Below are 22,165 nucleotides of genomic sequence, written 5' to 3'. Positions count from 1 at the left end.
AGCTAATTCTAGGGCCTGAGTCCACGATTTCAAAGTTGGAGACTCGTTCTTGATTGATTTTAGCATCTGATCGTTTTCTTTTCGTTTTGTCAGCTATACATTGTTTCCCCTTCTTCTTTTGCTGGACGCGGCGGTGGAGTGTAGAAAGGAGCAGAAGGCTGATTCAGATGGGAGTTTGGGGAACGGCAGTGCACCATTGAGAGGTCTTGAGATCAGTGATAGAGTGGCGGAGGGTGTTCTGATATGCCTTGAGGAACTTCTAAAGAAATGCCATCTGGGATCTGTGAATCAGGTGCATGCTCCGTAGCCTTTTTTTTTTTCCTCAAGTGGTTCTACATATGATGTTTTCTTTGTTCAGTAGTTCTCTGCTCCTTTGTTTATAATGGTGATAAACACTCTGTGTTTCTAAATCTGAGTGAGAATTCTTTGGTGCAAGTTCAAGTGTGGGGACTATATTATGTAATTCGGTAAATTGTGTACAGAATCTTGATATGATTTAAACTTGTGAAAGAAGTTTTTAATCTTCACTGTTTAGTGGTCCTTTTTCATTATTATTCCTCCTTTGTTTACAGTGGTGATAAACATTTCGCGTTTCTATAACTGGGGTGTAATAGTTAGGTGTGATTCAAAGTGCGGAGACTGTAATATGTTTTATGCTAAAATGTATGCAGAATCTTGATATGGCCTTAACCTCGGATAGGACTTCTTAACATTATCTGAGGGTTTGCACCTCTTTGAGAACTTATGATGAACTTACAGAGGACAATGTTAACTCAAGCCAGTGATCTAATAAAGTGATAAATTGGAGCATGTCGGTTGATTTAGATATCCAGTATATAATATTTCAAAGGGAGGAGGGTTTAATTGTAGCTTTTGAAGCCATCATTAGGGATTGAACCTAGAGGTCATGCTAATGCTAATGATCATGTACTTTTTTTGATGTTAATCTCAGAATTTGGTGAACTTTACTTACATCTACTGGTGCATTTGAAAGTTGGGTAAAAGCATGGACTGATGGGTCGCATAATTGAGAAAGTATTTTCTTGATGTTGAAGAAACCTATGATGCATAATTAGGACCTAGATGGGAAAAAGGTTTCTAGGAAGTTGGCGGATTGGAGTAGGGCCTTTCTTTTTCTTGAGGGTAGTGAACACTTTGGGTTAAGATACCTTGTTGGCCTTTATATTAGTTATCTGTGGACTGTCTCTAGAGCCCTTGTGAATACATTTCTTTGGTATCAGTAACTGAAGCGAGTATGCTAATAATCCCAAACTTCTAGTTTTTAGTTTTTGGTCATGCAATTGTAGATGCACTTTCCTGGAAAGCTTGGTTCTTGACTATCACTGTGCTTGTAAATGCAGTGGTGCCAAAAATATACCCTTATTATGAAATAAGTTAGTTGTTTCTACCATATAATCATCTATAAGAATCCTCTCTCTCTCTATCTTTGTGTGTGTGTGTTTTTTTTTTTTCCCAAAGTAGTGCAAGATAACCGAATATCCCTGCTTGGAATTCACTACTACTTTTCTTACCTGATGTTCACCACCTTTAGTACTTCATCATGGGTTCTAATCTTGGAATATAAAAAAAAAAAATCCTTGAAAATGATGTGTACATATGCTGTTGTCTTCTTCTGGTTTTTGATGGAAGTTTATCTTCTCATTGCCTTCATGGGCATTAGTTGTTGAGACTATATTATGAGGACATCAATTTCAGATGGTTGTGGTGCTGAAGAAGCTAACTTCTGGGGCTTTGCTTTCACCTTCTGAGGCATCTGAAGAATTTCGTGAAGGAATTGTTAAATGCTTTAGGTCAGTGCTTCTCAGGTTACAACCCTGCTCCAATAGCTCATGCTCATGCAAGCAAATGGTTTGCTTGCCCACAATTGTATCCTTTGGTACTCTGCAAATTGAGCATGCTACTTCCATGAAGTACTTTTCGGAACCTGAAGAATGTTTGCTTGCATTTCTCCGGTCTCAAAATGCTTCTGCTGCAGTGGGGCACTGGCTGTCACTTCTTCTCCAGGTTGGAAACTTAAATTACAGTGCAGTTTTTCAGTGTGGCTATTTTTTCCTTTCACCTATGTGTTTCTTTTGTATTTTTAGATATTTTCCATGGCTATTTGTGCCTTCTCGTTAAAATTCCTTTTTTGATTGATTTTGCTGTGTAAAGACCGCAGAACTTGAGGCCTCAAGAGGACATCGTGGAAGTGCAAGTCTCCGGAAGGAAGCATTTTTTACGCTCCGTGTACTTGTTGCGAAGGTAAGTTTATAACCTTAACATCAATTTCCTATACATGTATACAGTATCTGCAACACACTTTTAGAAAGGTTGTTGCTTATTCATGTGTGTAGCCAGCCACCAGCCACCTTTAACTCTAGATTCTAGCATTATGCTGAATGATAATGCAACTATATGGTAAAACTACTATTGTCTGATGTTCACAACACACCATAGCTCAACACAAGGGAAGTCACGTCGAAATATTAAGGCTAACTTCCAGTTATTGATTTATTAGTTGTGTTCCCGATCAGTCTCGCTAACTGGTTCTGAGATATTTTGAGAAGAGAATGATTATGGTGCCAATAATCCTTTTTTTTTTTTGGTCAAAACGGCAAATTACCAATAATCCATTTTTACAAGCATATAGGTTTACAGAAGCTCTGTGACATTTCCCCCTTTAGCAGTTCTCTGTCATTACTTTTATTACCTCTTCTGTCTATTCCTTCAATTACATGAAGCTGCTAACAGGATGGAGTGACATTACAATTGACATATTGTTCATGTACACATGTTGGAAGGTTGCATCTCTAACTTTTAATAGTCTATGAGTCAAGCATTGCTTTTCATTATTTTATCCAGTAGTTGTTAAGCTTATGTGTCCTTGACAGTTTAATTTTTAATCTTAGATCCCTCACACATACCAAGGCTTATGTTTTTTATGGTTTGCTACAACTGATAACAAAAGTAGTTCTATATGTGATACCGTATCTTGCTTTAAATGTATTTGTAATAGTTCTCATGAAATTGAATTTGATCATCTCTTTCATGGTTGGTAGTCAATGCAAATATGATTGACATAAGAATAATGCTCAAATGTGTCTCCTAAATAATTGACATGAAGCTACCATGAAAAAAAAAATTATCTGCATGATTTCCTGGCCTGTCTGTAGCATTTGTTGTCAAATCTTCTTATGAATATGCAGCGCCTCACAAGCTATTAGACTCTTTTGGGCGAGTATGTCATTGCTTGAAAAGCACTCTTATGCATTTTAAAGAAAGGAAAAAGGAAATGTGTAAAGGGAATGAAAAAAAATGACCAATAAAAAAATGCTTCCTGTATAAGTAGAAATTAACAAGCTTCTTTTAGGAGAAGCTAGAAAACTGGCTTCTCTCTTATGCTTATTTTGACCATCTACTTCATTACCATTAAAATGTTGAGTATGCATTAATTAAGAGCATGTGTTTTGCAAGTATAAATGCAATATAGAATGCTTTGGAGTCCTTGTAGAGTAGAACCTTGCAGTACCAGACACGAGATGTATTTTGGAAGTGGAGATGGACTATCTTTAGTCTGATTTAGTACACCAGTCATGAACACAACCCAGACTCCATGGATTTAGATCGACCAGAGTTAGATCCCACCCTATTGAAACCAAATAAGCCTGTAAAGTTATGTAAATGTTTTATGAAAAGGATTTTTTTTTGTGTGTGTGTGTATGTGTGTTGAAGAGGGGGGGGGACAGATGCAACACATGACATGCCCTTTAAGAACTTGTTCATATGTTTTCAAGTGCTTTTAGAAAGTAAGCAAGGTGGTCCATCCAAAAGAAATTGAAATCTTTCTGTTGATGATGGGTGAACATAGCACAAAATTGTAACCTGATGACTTTGAGATAAACAGGATGTTTAACAATTTCTCATGTGTTGAAATATGAAAATAAATGACATCCAGTTGTGAAATCATTATTCAGCAGAAAGTAATTAGTAGTTTGTCAAGCGCCAGCAAATTCATGAGAAGTAAAATGCTTAGTGTTTAAGTATATTGATGATAGAATCATGTTATGCAGTATAATGGGCATTTTGTAGACAGTTTGAGTTGTTTTTAGAATTTAGTTCCTGGTGTCGGTATTTCATTATTTCCAATTCAATTCGCTTGAAAATCTACATGATAATTACATCATTGGGACAAAGTGTCAATAGCATCTTATCAGAATAAGTATTGTATACTAATTGGTTGTCGTGTTTGCTGGAACCTTTCCTTTATTAAACTCTATAAGCTTGTTTAGTTGTTTAAACATGGTAGATCATTTGAAGGTAAATGCATGGTTAATCTGATTTGGAGGCTCCTATATTATTATAAGTCTCAAGCTCGTAAATATTGGATATATCTTCCATCCTTCTTGTTTTTTTTAAATTAAATAAATAACATTTTTATTGTCCATTTGATGTTAATAAATAACATTTTTATTGTCCACTTCATGTAAATAAATAACATTTTTATTGTCCATTTGATGTTCCTTTAGGTTGGCACTGCTGATGCACTTGCCTTTTTTCTACCTGGCATTGTCAGCCGCTTTGCAAAAGCTTTATATGTATCAAAGAGCATGATAAGTGGTGCTGCTGGAAGTACAGCCAGCATTGAGCATGCTGTTTGTGGGTTAACTGAGTTCTTGATGATAGTTTTAAATGATGAGGCAAATCTCTGTGGCCTTGAGATGTCAATAAATGATATTTCTGGCTTCTGCCTTAAGGAGAGCAGATCCACCCAATCTGTCCTGGAGGTCCTTCGTCATTTACCAGTCAGTTCTCAAAATCAATCAAAAAATCTAGCTGGAGAATCATCTAATCAATCAATCATGGTCCTTTCTTCCAAAGATGAACTTAAGGAGAAGAGTGATCATTATGGGCATGGTACAAGATCTTTATATGTACATCGCACAAAGGAGTGGATTGATGAAACTTCTGCAAATGTTGATAAACTGTTGTCTGCTACGTTTCCTCATGTATGTTTCTATCCTTCCTGGCTATTTATTGCATTACTGTAATACCTTTAAAGCTCCGAACAAACACATAATCCGATCTTCAATATGTTTCCCTGAGAATATTGTCTGTTGTTTTTCAGCTTTCTGTTCACCCTGCAGAGAAAGTGAGGAAGGCGCTTGTGGATGGTATAGCAGGGCTATTGTCAAATTGCAGTTACACCCTGAAGAAGAGCAAGTTAATGCTTTTAGTGCGTTCCAAATCTTTGTCTCCTTTTGATTTCATGGTCACTTTGCGATTTATTTTGAAATAAAACGGATTTTTATCTTTCCTTTTAGTTATTGCTCCTTCTGAATCAGCATTCTTTGGCGAATTAATTTTTCTCATTGCAATCCTGCTTTTGGTTATATATAATAACTTGTTCAAACTTATGATGCTCATTTCTTTCTTTAGTGTAGTACAATTCTTGAAAAAAATTTGTTAGCAATATGCATCAATCAAAAATGGCTAATCAGATATAAGTTGCTGGTTCTACATTGTACGTAAAAAGTTTGTTGGGGTAGGTGTAATTAATCATGTTGCTGTCTTAAATATAATTAAAAAAATCAAAATCAATGATCTGTATTCTTGTCTATTCGAGATGAACTTTTCTTCACTCTTAGCTCCATTATGGCTTTAGTGCTTGGTTAGCATATGCTTCCATCTGTTATGGGCTTATAAATCCTTCTTTACAACTTCCATCTAAGCTTCTTAGAACTCTTTTTCTAACCCTAAAAACACTTGATTCTTCTTCTTGAATGTGGCTGTTTAGTCTCTGTAACATGTCACAGTAACATATTAAGTTCTTCATCGCTTTGTTCTCTGCTGGCACAACTAGTTCCCCAGATGTGGTTAAGTATTATTAGTATGTGATCTGCATTTTGATAAATACGACATTGGCGACCTTTCTTTCCCCTAATGTTTTCCTCATAAACTTAATATGCCTGCAACTATCATGATGCACTTTTATCATGTTCCCAATGCATCCGTTCTATGCAATCCATATGAAATGCATTGTATTACAAAGTAGTGACCTTTGGCAAATTGTTAGACTCCAATTTTAGCCAAGGCCTCATTTCTTTTATACTTTGATGCATGCATTCAATATAAGCTTCTTTTAATAATTACTTTCATCCGTTCTTTTAATAATTTCACCACCGCTAGTTACACTTAATTCTGTTTCCTGTTGTGTAACACATTGATTGCTTCTGCCATCTTATGTTTTCATGATTTGGGTTCCTTCTCATTTCCATTTTTGTCTAATATCTATAAGCCTTTATTACTTATGAGAGAGGGGATGAGATAATTTCTCATTAATTCTCATCATACAGAACTTAAAATTTTTGTTGATTGTTTGTTTATATGTGAATTCTGAATTTGTTGAACTTGTAGTTCAACCTGACAAAGAGTATTTTGTTCTTCTGTGATTAATTTGAATTTTCTATTAGCTGCCCTACCTACCGAACTCTTGTGATGCATGACGATAATGATTAAGAAAACATGCAACTCCAATGAGGTAAAATAACTTGCTGACTGCTTAAGAGTATAACAATATTTTTATCCAACTTGGATATGTCATGACAAGGAACTTTCAATTCAGATAAGCAGTTGCATATTGGTTACACTACATTAACTTGTTCATTTTGTGTTTCTTTTCCTTTATCACTCCTCATGCAGCTCTTCCTTTTTGCTTGTATGGATTTTTTCTGCAGATTTTTCTTCTGCATGGGATATTAAAACAGAAATATAAATCTTCATTTATAACATTAAAGTTGTGGTCTAGTTGACTCGTGTATTGTTAGGTTACTATTTCTAAGATTGTTTCCTGTCAAGTGTGTTCGTGGTTTAGATGTACTGGCACTGATTTTTGGTTAATTCTTGTATTTGGCTATAATAATTGCAGGAGTGTTTATGTGTGCTGGTTTGTGATGATTCAGTTGTTGTATCTGTAGCTGCACAAGGGTCCCTTGAATCTTTGTTCAGGGTGGGTGAGAAATTTTTGACAGAAAATGAGGTTTCCGAGATATTTACCAGGTCTGTTCTTTCATTAGGTTGTGAGGTTGCAGTTACTCAATTGCAGCTGGAATAGACCTAATTCTTTTTCTTAAAACAGCCTCATTGAAAGGCTTCCACGAATGATTCTTGGAAGTGAGGAGACAGTTGCATTGTCACATGCCCGGAGACTACTTGCTCTAATGTATTATGCAGGTCCCGAGCTTGTAACAAATCACCTTCTTCGTTCTCCTGTAAGTGTAGATTATTTATTAACATGCTCTATCCTTTGGAGTAATTTCTGCTAGCATGGATCAGAATCTTTCATCTTGTCTCGTGTACACCATGAAATTGCTGTTTTGGATCATGGTCTCCAAGATATTATCCTCTGAATATTTTCTCTCCTAAAAGTTCTCAATGTTGTTTTTGTTGCATTAATATAATTTTTTCCAAAATTTTCATATCATTTGAGCATGATGCTGATGCAACTCGAAGTCTACAATTCTTATTTGTTTGGCCGGATGGAACAACTTGAAGCGTTATTTTCTGTCCTTGAGGGTTTTCCCATTAATTGCCGAGTATGCTAACAGATAATTACTGGACACATCTTGATCATCCCAAACTTTTTTGTAACTAAAAAGATGAATCAAGCGCAATTAGGATTTTTTTTTTGAAGCTGGCGTTGCACCAAAAAATTGTGCTCACTTGTCATAGACATATTACTATTATGTTTACAATTTAAATTCTTGATTTTGAACATGTTTTGGCTAGGACTCTAAATCAAAACATAACAGTTTGAGACTTTGGTCTTCAAATGTGAGAGAATTGAAATATAATAACTATAAATTAGTAAAAACAAGTCATGAAGAATATGGATACAAGTAAATCTTGGGCCATATTGAATCTAAATGAAGCATGCTGTTTTTTATATTAAATTTTTATTTTGAATAACACAATGGCTGAAGTTATTGGCATAAGGCCCCACTTTCAATCCTTATATTATCTGAAAGGTTTGCATGCATATTCAACCCTTTCCTATTTTTAGTGGTCCTGTGTGTGAGGAGTCAATTTCTTGACCTACCAACCTGATGCAAAAGTCATGACTTTGGGAATTAATTTTGAATTTTGAAACTTTCTAGGATTCAGCATCATAACCTTTTTTCTCTCTCTGCTTGACTATTCTACTCTAGTCGTGTCTGGGGCAGATGCATGAATTATTTTGAGTCCTTGTTATTCTGAAAGTTCATCTAAAGGATAGCATCCTTCATAAACCAAAAATCTGGCATGCGGTTAATGCATCTTTACTCCCCAAGGAAATCCTTGTGTACGTTTTGGACAGCTATTCGATTTATATCGTTTGAAATCTCCAATTTGGATACTTGAGATATAGTGCACTAGCTAGTTGAAACATCTTTATTGAGAAACATCTTTAGATTTTATGCTTAGATACCAGCGAGGCCCAAAAGAAAAACTTAGAAAAACTAAAACAAATAAAAAGAAATCTACAGCATAGTTATAGTCCAAAAAAAAGAGAGGCATAACATGCCTAAGATTCAGTAAGGTAATGAGAAATACCAACTTGGCAACATATGATACTAATTGACAAGTTGGTCTCATTTTCCGTAATCAAACATGATGCAAAACCTTAAGGGGGCATCTAGATGACCATTTTCTAAAACATCATGGAAAACATAGACCTAGGGTATGATTATGGAAGATTAACAACGGGGTGGTTTTGAGAGAAAGTCATGATGACAAGGTGGTGGCATTCATTGCAATATGGTATGATTTTATTGCTGGATGTGATGATAAACTTTGACTTAAAAAGTGACCATGGTTATGGTTAACTGGGGAAAGGAGCATGCACATTGATCCATTGATTTATAAATTCACATGAACCCTATTTTGAGATCATTTACATTCTTAAATTTGATTTTTGTGCTTCTTAAATATGCTGTGTGCCCTCATTTACAAGTTGTGACAAAGTAAACTAGTGGGTTAGCCAAACACTAAAAGAAAACATCTGATTTTTTGAAATGTGATTCACATGATTGCAACATATGGCCTAAAAAAATGGTAATGTGATTTGGTTCATAAGACTCCTATAATTTTCTATGTGGTGTCAATTGTCTAACAGCAGTACCTAACATGGGTTAGTTCATTCATTAGCTAGCTGCAAAATCCGATCCAATTTATCGTAATCGATTAGTTAACATGTTGGTTAACCGTATTATGAAACACGGAAAAAAAATCATTGGCTTATCAAATTATCTATCGAGCCGTGAACCTTCTATTCCTGTGTTAGCCTATCATATTAGTTGTCAATTTACTGTGCCTCTTCCGCCTCATTTTGTCCACCCAAGTCATTTAGTTCCTTTTGATTGGTTTGATAAGTGGGTCATACTTTCAGTATAAATGCTGCTGATGTCGTTCATGCTCTTGATGAGGATGGAAATGTTTCTCTTGAATACTATTTCATATTTTCTGATCTTATCCAAAATGCAAATTTAGCTATCAGAATCATGTTTCTTGGACTGAAAACTACTTGCTAATATCCTATTTTAATTGGAATTAGCAGATCAAAGCTGCACGCTTCCTTGATTGTTTGAGCTTATCCTTGAGCCATAATTCACAATTTGCTGGTTCTGTTGATAAGATTATCTCATCAAAGCCACTATCAGTTGGATACCTGCTATCAGTTGCTGAGTTAAAAACTGGCATTCTCATGAGTGGTGCAAGTCATAGTATTGACAATGCTTCTGCTTCTATCAACTCCAAGATCTCTCTAGTGCAAGATAAGGATTTTCAGAATCTGGTAGAAAATGTAAGCAACAGCCATGAATTTCCTCATATGCCTCCTTGGTTTTCACATATTGGTAGTCACAGATTGTACGCTGCTCTTTCTGGAATACTCCGACTTATAGGTTTATCCATGACTGCAGGTACTCTAAGCTGTTTAGATTTGTTCTTTTCATATATATATATATATATATATATATATATATTTTTTTTTTTTTTTTTTCGGTGCTTTGCTTTAGTCAGTTGCATTTTTCCCTTTTATTCTCTCTTACAAGCAAGTCTACTGAAGGTAGCATGCTGGCTATGCCTGTGACTTTTTTGGCTCTAATAATTAATTCCCCCTATGTTTGTCTTATTGTTAGGGCACAAGAGTGATGTATCTCTTTCAGTTCTTGTGGATATACTGCTAGATTATTTTCATAAGTTGATTTCAGAGCTTCGTATTAGGGCATATAATAAAGAAAGTTGGCAAAGCTGGTATTATCGAAGTGGTTCAGGAAAGTTACTGCGTCAGACAAGCGTTGCAGTTTGTATGCTAAACGAAATGATATATGGGTTATCAGACCAATCGGTTAGTTTGAATTCTAAACTTTTCATGAAGAATGGAGCAGAAGTAGAAGAGGCACAAGGAGTGGAATTTACACGCAATAATGATCAGCCTAGTGGATTTAGAAATGATGGGTCAGCTTGGAAGGTTCGACAGGGAAAGGATACCAGAGACCATGTAATCCATTGTGTTGGTAGCATTCTACATGAATATATGTCTCCTGAAGTTTGGGATCTTCCAATAGATCAGAAGTCACCTCTGCTAGAAGATGAAATAGAAACAGATATTTCGTTGCATTTTTTTCGTGATGCGACAATGCTTCATCAGGAAATATATTGTTACCATCTTAAGCACGACTTTGATTATTGTTTCTTGTCCTGTAGGATTATTTTGATTAAAAGGATGTGTGTTGCATTTTGTTCCATATTGAATATTATTCTTTTTTTTTCTCCTGTTTTTCAGGTTATCATAGATGGGATAGGCATTTTCAGTATAGTTCTCGGAAAAGATTTTGTGTGTAGTGGATTTATGCACTCTTCTATTTATTTATTACTTCAAAATTTGATTTGCTCAAACAACCAGATAAGAAATGCATCAGATGCTGTCTTAAGAGCGGTTGCTGCATCTTGTAGCTATCCTACAGTGAGTACAGCTGTAATTTATCCTTGAAATCAACTTTTTTAGGATTCTGATACATGTTATTTGTTTTTGTAACAGGTAGGGCATTTAGTTGTGGCAAATGCAGACTATATTGTTGACTCTCTTTGTCGACAGCTGCGTCATTTGGATCTCAATCCACATGTTCCTGATGTAATTGCTGCTATGCTTTCCTATATTGGAGCTGCTCATGATATTTTGCCATTATTGGAGGAGCCGGTATAACATTTCGTACAAATGATCAGTACCTTTATGTCTTGTTATTTGTCAATATGCCACTTTATTTATTCATTTGCATGTGTCTGAATCACTGTTTAGTGTTCTTCTTCATTTTTTTCCTGACCATCTTGGACTATTTTATTGGAGACAGATGTTTGAATTTTAGGGCCAAAAAAAGTGGTGACTGAAAGACAAACTACACCAATCCTTAAAATAGGTGTTTGCATTAAGTGTATGCCTGCAACCTAAGCTAGAACACAACTGCACCAGCACTTTTGTTCCCTTAAATTAGATGCAATCCAGCATTAACACATCTGGTACTCTGGGAATGGGCCATCCTGCTTACTTCCATCAGAAGATTCAACACTTGGCATAGAATTTGTAGTCTCCTGCTAACAGTCCTGCTAAAGGACTTTCTAATGCAAATATAGATTCTTAATCAACTATTTCTGGTGCCAGTTAAGACTGATTTAAACTGAACATATCTAGTTATGCGGACGAACTTTTTCTTTTTTCTTTTTTTTTTGATTAATGTGATGCCATATCATTAATACAATTTTTCAAATGTGAACATTGTCTAGCCAAACAAGTAAAATTGTTAATAATATTTGTTTGTTTATGTATATGTTTTCCTATATGGGATTTTTATAAAATTTAAATGTTTTCGTAATGATTGTGTTGTAGAGATGAATACAATTCCTTATATTAAACTTTGTCATCTTTTCTCTTATCTAAAATTTTTCAGTATAGAAAATTCTAGGAGGGTTGCTGCATTATTTTATGAACTTAATATGCAGCAGGCCTTTTAGATTTTATGGAGGTCCCCCTTCTTGCCCAAAGTTGCTTTGTCTAGTAATTTTACAACAATTCTTAAAGATCTGCCCAATCCTTCTTTGGAGCCTTATCAGCTTTGAGTTGCTCAAAATTTCATTATGAAGGGAAAAGCCTCGGATGATGATGTCGATGCCACATATATTCCTCGTACTTTATGGAATTGTTGCTAAATTAGGTAGTTTTGGAAGTTGGAAATATCAGACACTTTGGGATACTTGCACTAGTGCCAAGTGCTTGCTATCATTAATTCAAGGATTAAAGTATTACATATGATGCCCTAGCTTGTCTGGAGTTGGCATCATACAAGTGATATGCTGACAGTTGTCACAGACTGGCATGTTACAGAAGTCTGTAACAAGGTTTGCTACTGGCATCAGGCATGCTAAGATGCCCTGTTTTATTCAATTGTAATCAATTTTTTTCTTCAATTGTTTTCCAATACTAATACCAGTGATTATTGTAGGAATGAAATAGCAAAATGGTAAAAAATCAATCTGAAGGAGCTCTAGACCATCTTGAATAAAACAAGTTTGTTTATGATGATTGGGCAATGCTTAAATTGAAATTAGGCTACAACCTTGTACAGTCACACATAGGTCAGTACTGATGTGCATTGTTTTGATACATATTGATACAATTTGATACAGAATGATACAGGCTAGCAATTGATGGTATGCAAGTATGGTGCCCTATAGTGCTTTTTTAAGATATCAGCATATGGCAGCTAAAGTTTGTAGTTTGCTGTAGGTATATTATATCGAATATGGGTGGTTGCAACTTGCAAGTATATTTCTTAGGTATATTGTAGAAAGTATGGGCACTTTAATACTTGCCTGAAAAAATTCTTGCATACATTTGCATGTATGTATACAGTTATGATTTACATGCTGTTTGTCTAGGTTCATTTCACGAGTTTGAGTAGATTAAAATTTGAACCATGACAATTGCCATGAATGTCTTTATTGTTCTGTTAATTTCATTTCCTTTTCATGCTATGTTAAACAAAGATGCTTGCACACAAATGTTCATGTCTATTTTATTGTCTTTGTTTAATTGGTGTTGTAAATTACCACAGATGCGTGCTGTTTCATCAGAACTGGAGGTCCTTGGTAGGCACCAACACCCAAATTTAACTATTCCATTTCTAAAGGTTGTACTCATTTGCGTTTTAATAATCAATTTTTGCTTTCTTTACATTATCCATTCTAGTTAGACGAAGAAGCATATCAATTAATATGACGATTAACTCTGGACCACATTAGTGCCATTATACATAAATTAATCATGTGCATGTTTGGAGAATGCTGGATATTCTCAACGGCATCTCATTATTTGTATGGTCAAAGGAGGCAGACATAAAGAGTTAAAATTTCCCATAATTATATCCATTTAGTTTTCAACCATTTTGCTATTAAATTTCTCTACCCTATTCTTCACCTAGTGCAACACTGTTTAGTGTTTATCAATGATGTGATTGACAAGTATGTGGATGTCCCTCTCGTACACAACTAACATGCAAATTCCAGATGCAACAGCATGGTGTTTGTGGGCCAGGGATCATGCACCAACTTACCATTAACATGCTATTAAAGGATGCATCTAGATACACATATATGCATGCATATATATATGGTTTCTACCTCCTCAATTAGTTATTCAAAAATTTTAGACTAATATTTTAATTCATGTTTTTTGTAAAAAATAAAAGTTTGAGGCTTTGATTCAGTTTAATTTTCACTATTATCATAGGGTTTTTTTTTTTGCATGTATACCCTCCTAAATTTATGAAATTGCATGCATACCTTCGTAAAATTATTATTTGCATGTATATCCTTCTTTTTTTTTTCTTTTTTGCATATGTACTCGTACCATCTAACACTGTTAAAAAATAAACGGCATAAAAACTAAAATGACTGAAGTACCCTTATGGGTAGATATGCAAAAACAAGTTGTAAGTTGTAACAGTATACATGCGAATAGCAACTTTATAAGAATATTCGTACAATTTCTTAGATTTAGAAGGGTATACATTCAAAAAATCTATTAAAAAAAGATCAAAACTCGGCTGGAACTTGCTAAGTCTTTTATGATTTAGTTGGATCGACAAGTCAAAAAAAGATTGAGCCACATTGTCAATTTTCTTTTTTACGATCATGACTCGGTCAAGTTGGAATATTAGGTGTTCATTTTGGTAATGCTATTCTCCATTTAATTTTAATATAATTATCATTATTGAATCTATGACGTCTATATGTTCTTCATTATTTTTAAAAGATTAAAGCAATCAAATTTAAATTAATTATAGATGCTTAGATTAGTAAAATATTTTTTGGTGATTTGTAAATATCGAGTTATTTGTTTTTGAGGCGAGAATTTTGTAAAAGCAATATGATTCATTCTATAAGACTTGATATTAACATGAGATCATGTGACATGATACTATTAATCTTTTTTTGCCCTTTTTTTATTAAGAACAATTGAATTATCTTTGCTGAATTTTGTCCATTTTTTATTGAATTTTTTTAAGTGTATACCCTCCTAAATATGTGTAATTGTAAGAATATCCTTGCAAAGTTGCTATTTGCATGTGCATCCTTATAAAGTTTTTTTTTGCGCATCTACCTATAAGAGTATTTCAATCATTTGAAATTTAAATCGTTTATTTTTTAACGGTGTTAGATGGTATGGGTACATATAAAAAAAAAAGAAAGGTATACATGCAAATAGCAATTTTATGAGGGTATTCATACAATTTTATATATTTTGGAAGGTATACATGCAAAAAACCCATTATCATAAGACCTGTCAAAGCACAAGACCACTGGGAAATATAAGTCATAGTTGTACTATAGCTCAAACTAATCTTTGTTGACTACTTAATAAGTGCATGGTACTTCTCACCATCTCTCCTAGACAACAAACTTGGATTGGTCATGTTGGAGGTGTGGCCATGTGAGGAAGAGAGGAGAATAGGGAAGAAAACAATTTTTGTCAAGTCGTCGTCAAGTTAGATCATGTTGGACCTGAAGGCAATTGGGTTGGGTAGAGTTTGGGTTATCGAGTCGGGTCAGGTTATAGGTGTGTCAGGTCTTTTCGCCCATGTGCATGTGTGTGTGCTTGTGTATGTCTATATGTGCACGCGTGCATGTGCAATCAGGCCCCTGGCATAGCTTCTATTTCTGAAGCAAATTACTAATTCTGCTTTTGTCTGAATATTAGCTTGGCCTCCAGTTTGGTCCCCTTGTATACAAAACAAACAATGCCACTAGGAATCTTTTTGTGGAATTCACTTTCCATCTAACATTTGCAATCTAGTACCATCATGTAACTTGCAAATTTGGCCTCCATACTTCTAATCTTTTGTAAGATAACTCTTAATACCAAACTTATCAATGCACATCCTCTAGCACATTAATGTGTCAGAATGTTAAAAATTGCCTGTGCACAACCCCCCATGAGCATTCCTCTGCAAATGAATTATGAGTGAGTAGTGAGGAAATTTTGGTCTCATACGTACTTAAGGCTTTCACATAGCTATCATTTTCAGCTGCATCTTCCTACTCCAATTAGAATTAATTGAATTTTTACCCGTGTTATGCATATGCATGTTGCATCTAAAGAGTTATGTTCGGATTAGTTTTCCAAACACACATTGTGTTACTAAACTTTGTACAATGCAGTTTCTGTTTGACTATGATTTGCACTTCTTCCAGCATTGCTTATTACAATTCCTTTACTTTAGGCGGTGGGTGAGATCACCAAGGCATCCAGGCGCGAGGCTTGTAAGTTGCCCAGTGAAGCAGAGTCATTAAAATCGCATGTCAATCCTGAGGTTCTTGTATTGCGAAAAATGATCAAAGAGGAATGCAGAGAAAATAGAGAACCATATGTTGGTTCTGTGGCATCAGGTAATTTCTTTCACTACATTTAAGAAAAACTTTCCCTTAGAATTGCATTTAATTTGCATTAAATGCACTTTTGTGGAGGATTTGGCTGCGACCAAGAAGCCCAAGCATAATTTAGTAAATTGTAATTGTAATTTAAATAATGAGTTTTATAATTTTTATGGATAGTTCTTAATTATTGTTTGCAAGTTACTAAATTAAAAAAAACTTGTTGCTGAAATACATTAAGTATGATGTGGTGCATATTTATTTTTTACTTTAGTAAATATTTTTATTTTAATTTCTAATTAAGCATTTAATTTGTAATTTTATCTAGTTATAGTGGGTTACACAAATAATTACAGAAATTTCTATTTTCTTGGTTGTGTCCTTCAAATGCTTGCTTCATAGGGGGGAAAGCTTCCCTAAGGAGAGGGGAATCCCTCTATTGAACCACAATGGCGAAACGATCCCGCAGTCAAAACTGTGAAAAAAACAAAACCTTCTACGCCCGAAAGCCTTCTATCTTCTTTTTCCGTTGTCGCTAATAAGAGGAAGTGCTTTTCAACTCTAAATAGCGGACAAGTGCGGAAAAGATGAAAAAGTGTCCCATGCCACCTTCTGTCTTTGCCCTAAGAACCGTCTTCCCCCGTATGGAGCCACCGTCGTTCATCCTTGGCATGCCTACTTCCCTTTCTTAGAGGGGGTAACCTACGGTAAAGGAGTGGCGGCTCGCGCTCATCAAAAAAGTCACCTAGCTGTAGCGAGCCGGCTGGGATGAATGCTTTAATGCATTTAAAGCATTGTGCATTATATAGCTAAGTGAGTATGATTTTATTTGTAAAAAAAAAATAATATCTTTTCCTATGTAACATCATATATTTTTGCAAGAAGGAAAATATGACATTTGAGTTTGTCATATGCTTCTGTATGAAGAATTTTATATAATTATTTCATCTTAATCTTGACTATGTGAGAGATACATAACTTCAAGAATTATTGAAGGGCATATATTGTGCGATGATTTGTAAAGTGGGCATTAACTGAACATATTAAATTAGATAGGTCATGGTCCATCTCAGGTAGCGTGAGTGCAATACGCGACTATGCAGTGCTTTAGTCGTTAAGGGCTTACAATGGGGTTTCTGGTTACAATCAAAAGAAGACTTGAAATGTGATGTTAAAAATGTGCACACCCGTCTTTGGAATTCTGATTGACATACCGTCCGTAAAAGATAAAATGGAAAAGCAAAGCAAGAATATAATTAAACAATATCCGTGGGAAGCCTCGATGAAGAAGCAAGTGAAGGGAATAAAAAAGTAAAAAAATGATGATAGGGCATGAACCATGGAGCATAATATTGCAGATCACGACCTTCAAGTTAGAAGTTCAAACAAAAGTGGGTTCACCCATATGGGATCACGTAAAATAGGAGCCATTGCTCGAGATCCAGCTTTGACAGTCTACCTTGTAACAGCATGTGCTTCTTAATCTGTCAAACTACTCTTTGCCTCTTGTCAATGTTCATTAGCCTACACTGGATCTCCATTGACTACACCGGATGATCATTCTGCTTGTGTAAATTATTTGCTTGGAGTGCCTTTCTTGAGGTGTTCTAAGTGCTTAGTAGAGGCATGCATGAAATGGCTAATAACAGAGACCATATGTCAAATGGACTTGCAAAGGTGAGATGGAGTAGTTTGCTCTACACTATTCGACTGCTTCATTGGTTTTCAGAAGTTTCCCCTGATTCAATGCGAGCTATTATAGAAACCTAGAATTCTAATTTCTATTGGAAGACCTGTCACATAATACACAAATGGATCTAGGAATGAGCTTCTTCCCCTAGGACAAACTTCAACCTGCCTATATCTTTGCTTCCATCAAATTTCCAACTTTTTTACCCCATCAGGATGAACCCATGTGGTCATTGTGTAACTACATGTGAAAGCTATGTATTGAGTGAGCATAGAGGATCAAGGGCAGAATCTACTCCTTTTGTGCCCTGAGGAGAGGACGAGAGAAAAAATGAAAATTAAGATAAGCTTTCCCTTTTTTCTTGATTACATAGAGTATTACTTGATTATATGGAGTTTTTTTTTTTTTTGACGGAATACTTGATTACATAGAGTAGTACTCAATGTGGTACCCTATCAATAACAGCGAGATCACATAGACGAATGGGAAAATCCTGCTTCCCAAAACCATGCCGAGGGGGATTTTGTTCAGTTTGCAATGTAGTTGTTCTCCCTAAAGTAGTAACTCTAGGATTTTTCTAGGATTTTTATTTACAGATTTATAACACTGTCTCTGAAGTAAATCGACCCCCTCTAGGTGCATAGGGTTTATAGTGCTTGCTCCCTCTAGAGATGTGACTACAATCTGTCAGAACCCAAAGTGTGCATGAGCAAAGATTAGAAACGCTTCAAAAGGGCAGCCTCTAGTCACTCTAAAAACTCTTTCAAAATCAAAAGATAAACAGGAAAAAAATCTCTTTTTTTGGGTTTTTATCTAAACAGAGTACCATAACAGAAAGTTGAGAGGGGGGGGGGGGGGAGGGAGAGAGAGAGAGAGAGAGAAGATATGCCCTCTGAGAGGGAGAGTCCCAATATTTAGAGACCTATGGATGTACCCCTGGGAGGGTGACATCGGTTGGATTTTCCATCCCATCTGATCAAGACATGATTTCAGAAAGAAAAAAAAGAAATGTTCAATTTAAATGTGATAGATAAAGTAATAAAGTTATAGATAAACTTTTAGTTAATGAAATACTGTTTTTGAAGTGGTGTTCAGTCGAGTTGATTTCTGTACATTTTGTCTAAAACTGCATTCGTCATGTCTAAACAATATGGAGTCTAGTTTAGATTATCTCCAGTTGAAATAATAACCTTGACAAAGTTAAGCTTTATTATTGGGGGAAAAGGAAATTTCGTGATAGCCCAACCAAATTTACATAGGCATGTCCCTTTGACCCAATACATGTGAAATTGCAATTAGAAAAATGTGTTCCTCATCTCTAACTTTGATGCTCTTGATATTTAACTGCTAATTATTTAGGCAAATCATTTGTGGACTCTTATTGGTATTCAATCACCCAAGTTAACCGGACTTATACTTGGGAAATGCCATTTACATGTAAGTTTATTTAGAGCCTTGATAATTTTGTTCCCTTCTTATTCACTTGTAAGATTAGTTCATTTTAATGAGTTTATTGGTTCGTGAAGACTTTGAATTTGTAGGAGCATCTAACTTATGTACTCAGATACATGGGAAGTGGAACCATTATTCATGGTGATCTCCTGGAAAGAATTACTTTGCATGGCTACTTTTCTTTTGTGGCAATGTTAAGGTTTAAAATATTATCTTCAAAGTCTAAAAAAGTATTGATTTTCATTCAGTACATGAAAGCCATATGTGTTAATAATATTGTGAAAAATTGTAATAATTCATAGATTAATAAAAGGAAATGGTCTTAGACATCATCTACATTATTTGAAGCATCAATGCCAAGCATTTTCATTAATTTAACAACTAAAATAAACTGTTATAGTAGCTGATTTGTCTAGATGAAAATTTTGGGATACAACATAGAAGCATATTGGATTAGTACGGCATATGTATTGTCTAATAGTTCCACTATATAAAGTTCATGAACCAAAGATGTTGAAAAAGGCTAGCTGAACTTAAAGCTGAGTGGTAATATGTTCCATTTAATTTACTTAATGAAACCATGCAAACAAGCCCCTTATCCAATCTACTTGATGTTAGCTTGATGAATCCTTTATTTGTGGTCCTTAAATGAGTTCATCATCTGCTCAGGGACAATACAAGTACTGAGGCCTTGTTTAGTTTTTGTGCACATGCCCATATCATTGCAGTAGTTTCTCCTTCAGCCCCATATCTTTGCTGTCATGTTATTATTCTCTTCACAAGGTGTGCATATTTGGGGTTGTTTATAATATATGCAAGGTGCAAATAGATGTCTTTAACCCACTACAAAAATCGAACTGTGGGCTGCATGATAAATCTCTAGAGTGTCAGATATCATTGTCATGATCTAAAATGCCTAAAAAAATTATATCATCGGGTGATGCCTTTGCAAAAACACTAAGCCAATGCAAAGTGAAAAGACCATATTGTGCCATTAGAACTGCTAACTAGGGACCCTTTGATGGATAGGCAAGATACATCCAAAACACATGATTTTTTTTAACAGATATTCTAGGCCTTGCATATCACATCTGATGATTTAGTTTTTCATGTTGCAATCACCATTATTGAATTTAGTACGGCATGTAAGGTACCGCCGATGCACCCTATGCACATTATAGATTTCCTTTTTGTAAATTAATCATGGTGTTGGTTGACAAGTTCCTACTTTTTATTTGCATCTGGTTGCACACAGTCACTGTTACAGTTTTTTCTTTCGCATGATCTATTTACTTCTTTGACATGTTACTATTTTTTTAATGCATCCAGTTGCATTCTTCAGGTGGTTCCACTTTTGTGATGATTCTGGGACCTTGTTCTATTTTCCCATACCTGCTTTGTTCATTTTATACGCCATAATATGGTGATGTTTCTTTTGAGTGCTGGCTGTACAGTCTTTTACACTTCTCTCTTCATTTTCTACTTCGAAAATGCCATTTATCTTAGCTTTCTTACTTTCATTGTGTCCCAAGTTTACGGTTTTTTTTATGAGTGCCTTCTTAGCTATACCTTGTAATGGAATCAGATAAGGTGAATGTCAGTCTCAGTGTAGAATACTGGGAGGAATTTCTCTTTAAGCTGAATGAGATGAAAAGATACAGACGAACGGTTGGATCTCTTGTTGGATCATGCTTAAAAGCTGCAACCCCACTTCTTTCTTCTCAGAAAAGTCAGCTTGTCTGGCGGCACTGGACATTGTGGAGGTATTTTCTTGAGGATATTCTCTATAGGTAACTTAATTTGAATGGTGCAAAATATCTCCTGCACAGTAAAATTGGACTGAAATTTGTGTAATGTCTCCAAGGGCGCTCATGTGTAAATAAAGTGTTTCATTTATTCCATTTCATAATTGATTCTTTTCCACTTGCAGCATATGGTATATGTTTCTTTAACTATCAGTACTGCAATCTGGTGCTAAGCTTCTATCTGCATAAGGCTCCATGCTATAAGAAAAAATGACCTGTAAAACTTTTATTCAATTAATGTATGCTTGCATGTTTAAAATCCTATTTATTAGTTGACTTATGGTGTCTGCAGTGTTCAGCAGTCTGATTAATTTTTTGTCCGGTATGTTTAATTACTCGTAAGATGTAATCCACAGCCTATAGGGACACTCGTAAGATGTAAAACAAAGAGGAAACCTTTCAATAGGCACAATTCAGAGATACAGAAGGGAGTAGCTGTTCCCTCAAGTCATGCTTCCCTCCATTTGTTTGGCAAGCTCTGTTGTCTAGAGCTATAGCTATTCTGGTTAAAATAGTGTTATCTTATTGCTGGTGAATTATCCTTTTGTCTTAAAAGGTACAAGCCATTGCATTTTGGAGAAAGTTGAGGTTCAAGTAAGTTTACTGGCATTGCACATCAACTTATGGATAGAGTGGTTTTGCTTCTTTACTTTGAGTGGGTATAAATTCAGTGTTACTTCATGCAAATAAGTACAAGGTCAGATGGTGATGATGAGGTATTACAGTAAGTGGTCACCAGGAGATCATATCAAATATATGAAGGTAGATCGAACAGGCAAATAAATAACTTGGTCATGAGGTCCTAGAGGCATTTTGGGGCATGGGCATTTCTCAGTTGGGTGTTGTTCAAGGTGAGATATGATGCCAAAATTAACTTGTACAATGGTAGATAGTGTGAGCTAACTTTTCTTATGAAATTCCTGAAGTTCATTGTTATTACTAGTAGCTGAGGCTGGATAGTATGAGGGAAAGGAGGTGGCATTCACAGTCCTGAAGTAGTAAATATTTATTAGTTGTTGATGGATTAAGTACGCTAGAAAAAATGCAGATTATGGACCTTTAAGACATGAGCTCAGGGAATCTTCTCTAGCTGGATATGTTTTTGTCATGCTTCATTTTTTTTTTGTTTTAGTTAGGAGGAAGTCTTGCTTGTAGAGAAAAACTGGTTCCCTCCTAAAATCCTTGAATGTGTGAAAATTGAACTTTAAATAATGAGCTTTTACATTTTCTTTGGAACAATTTCATTGTTGACATG

General features: G+C 35.2%; 1 protein-coding gene across 1 annotated transcript in view; it reads left to right on the top strand.

Annotated features, from left to right (window-relative positions):
- Window positions 1-22,165, top strand: part of LOC103717130 — a 29,235-nt gene that overhangs the window by 713 nt on the left and 6,357 nt on the right. The window contains 15 exon segments of the mRNA XM_039126389.1: window positions 94-292; window positions 1,717-2,025; window positions 2,173-2,262; window positions 4,527-5,006; window positions 5,126-5,233; window positions 6,926-7,056; window positions 7,136-7,268; window positions 9,590-9,956; window positions 10,176-10,687; window positions 10,823-11,002; window positions 11,078-11,236; window positions 13,146-13,220; window positions 15,813-15,978; window positions 20,691-20,831; window positions 20,834-20,868. Coding sequence (XP_038982317.1) covers window positions 94-292; window positions 1,717-2,025; window positions 2,173-2,262; window positions 4,527-5,006; window positions 5,126-5,233; window positions 6,926-7,056; window positions 7,136-7,268; window positions 9,590-9,956; window positions 10,176-10,687; window positions 10,823-11,002; window positions 11,078-11,236; window positions 13,146-13,220; window positions 15,813-15,978; window positions 20,691-20,831; window positions 20,834-20,868 — 3,085 coding nt within the window.

Source organism: Phoenix dactylifera, chromosome 5 (genome assembly GCF_009389715.1).
Source record: "Phoenix dactylifera cultivar Barhee BC4 chromosome 5, palm_55x_up_171113_PBpolish2nd_filt_p, whole genome shotgun sequence".
In the NCBI taxonomy this organism is placed as follows: Eukaryota; Viridiplantae; Streptophyta; class Magnoliopsida; order Arecales; family Arecaceae; genus Phoenix; species Phoenix dactylifera.
This window is presented reverse-complemented; position numbering and strand designations above follow the sequence as displayed.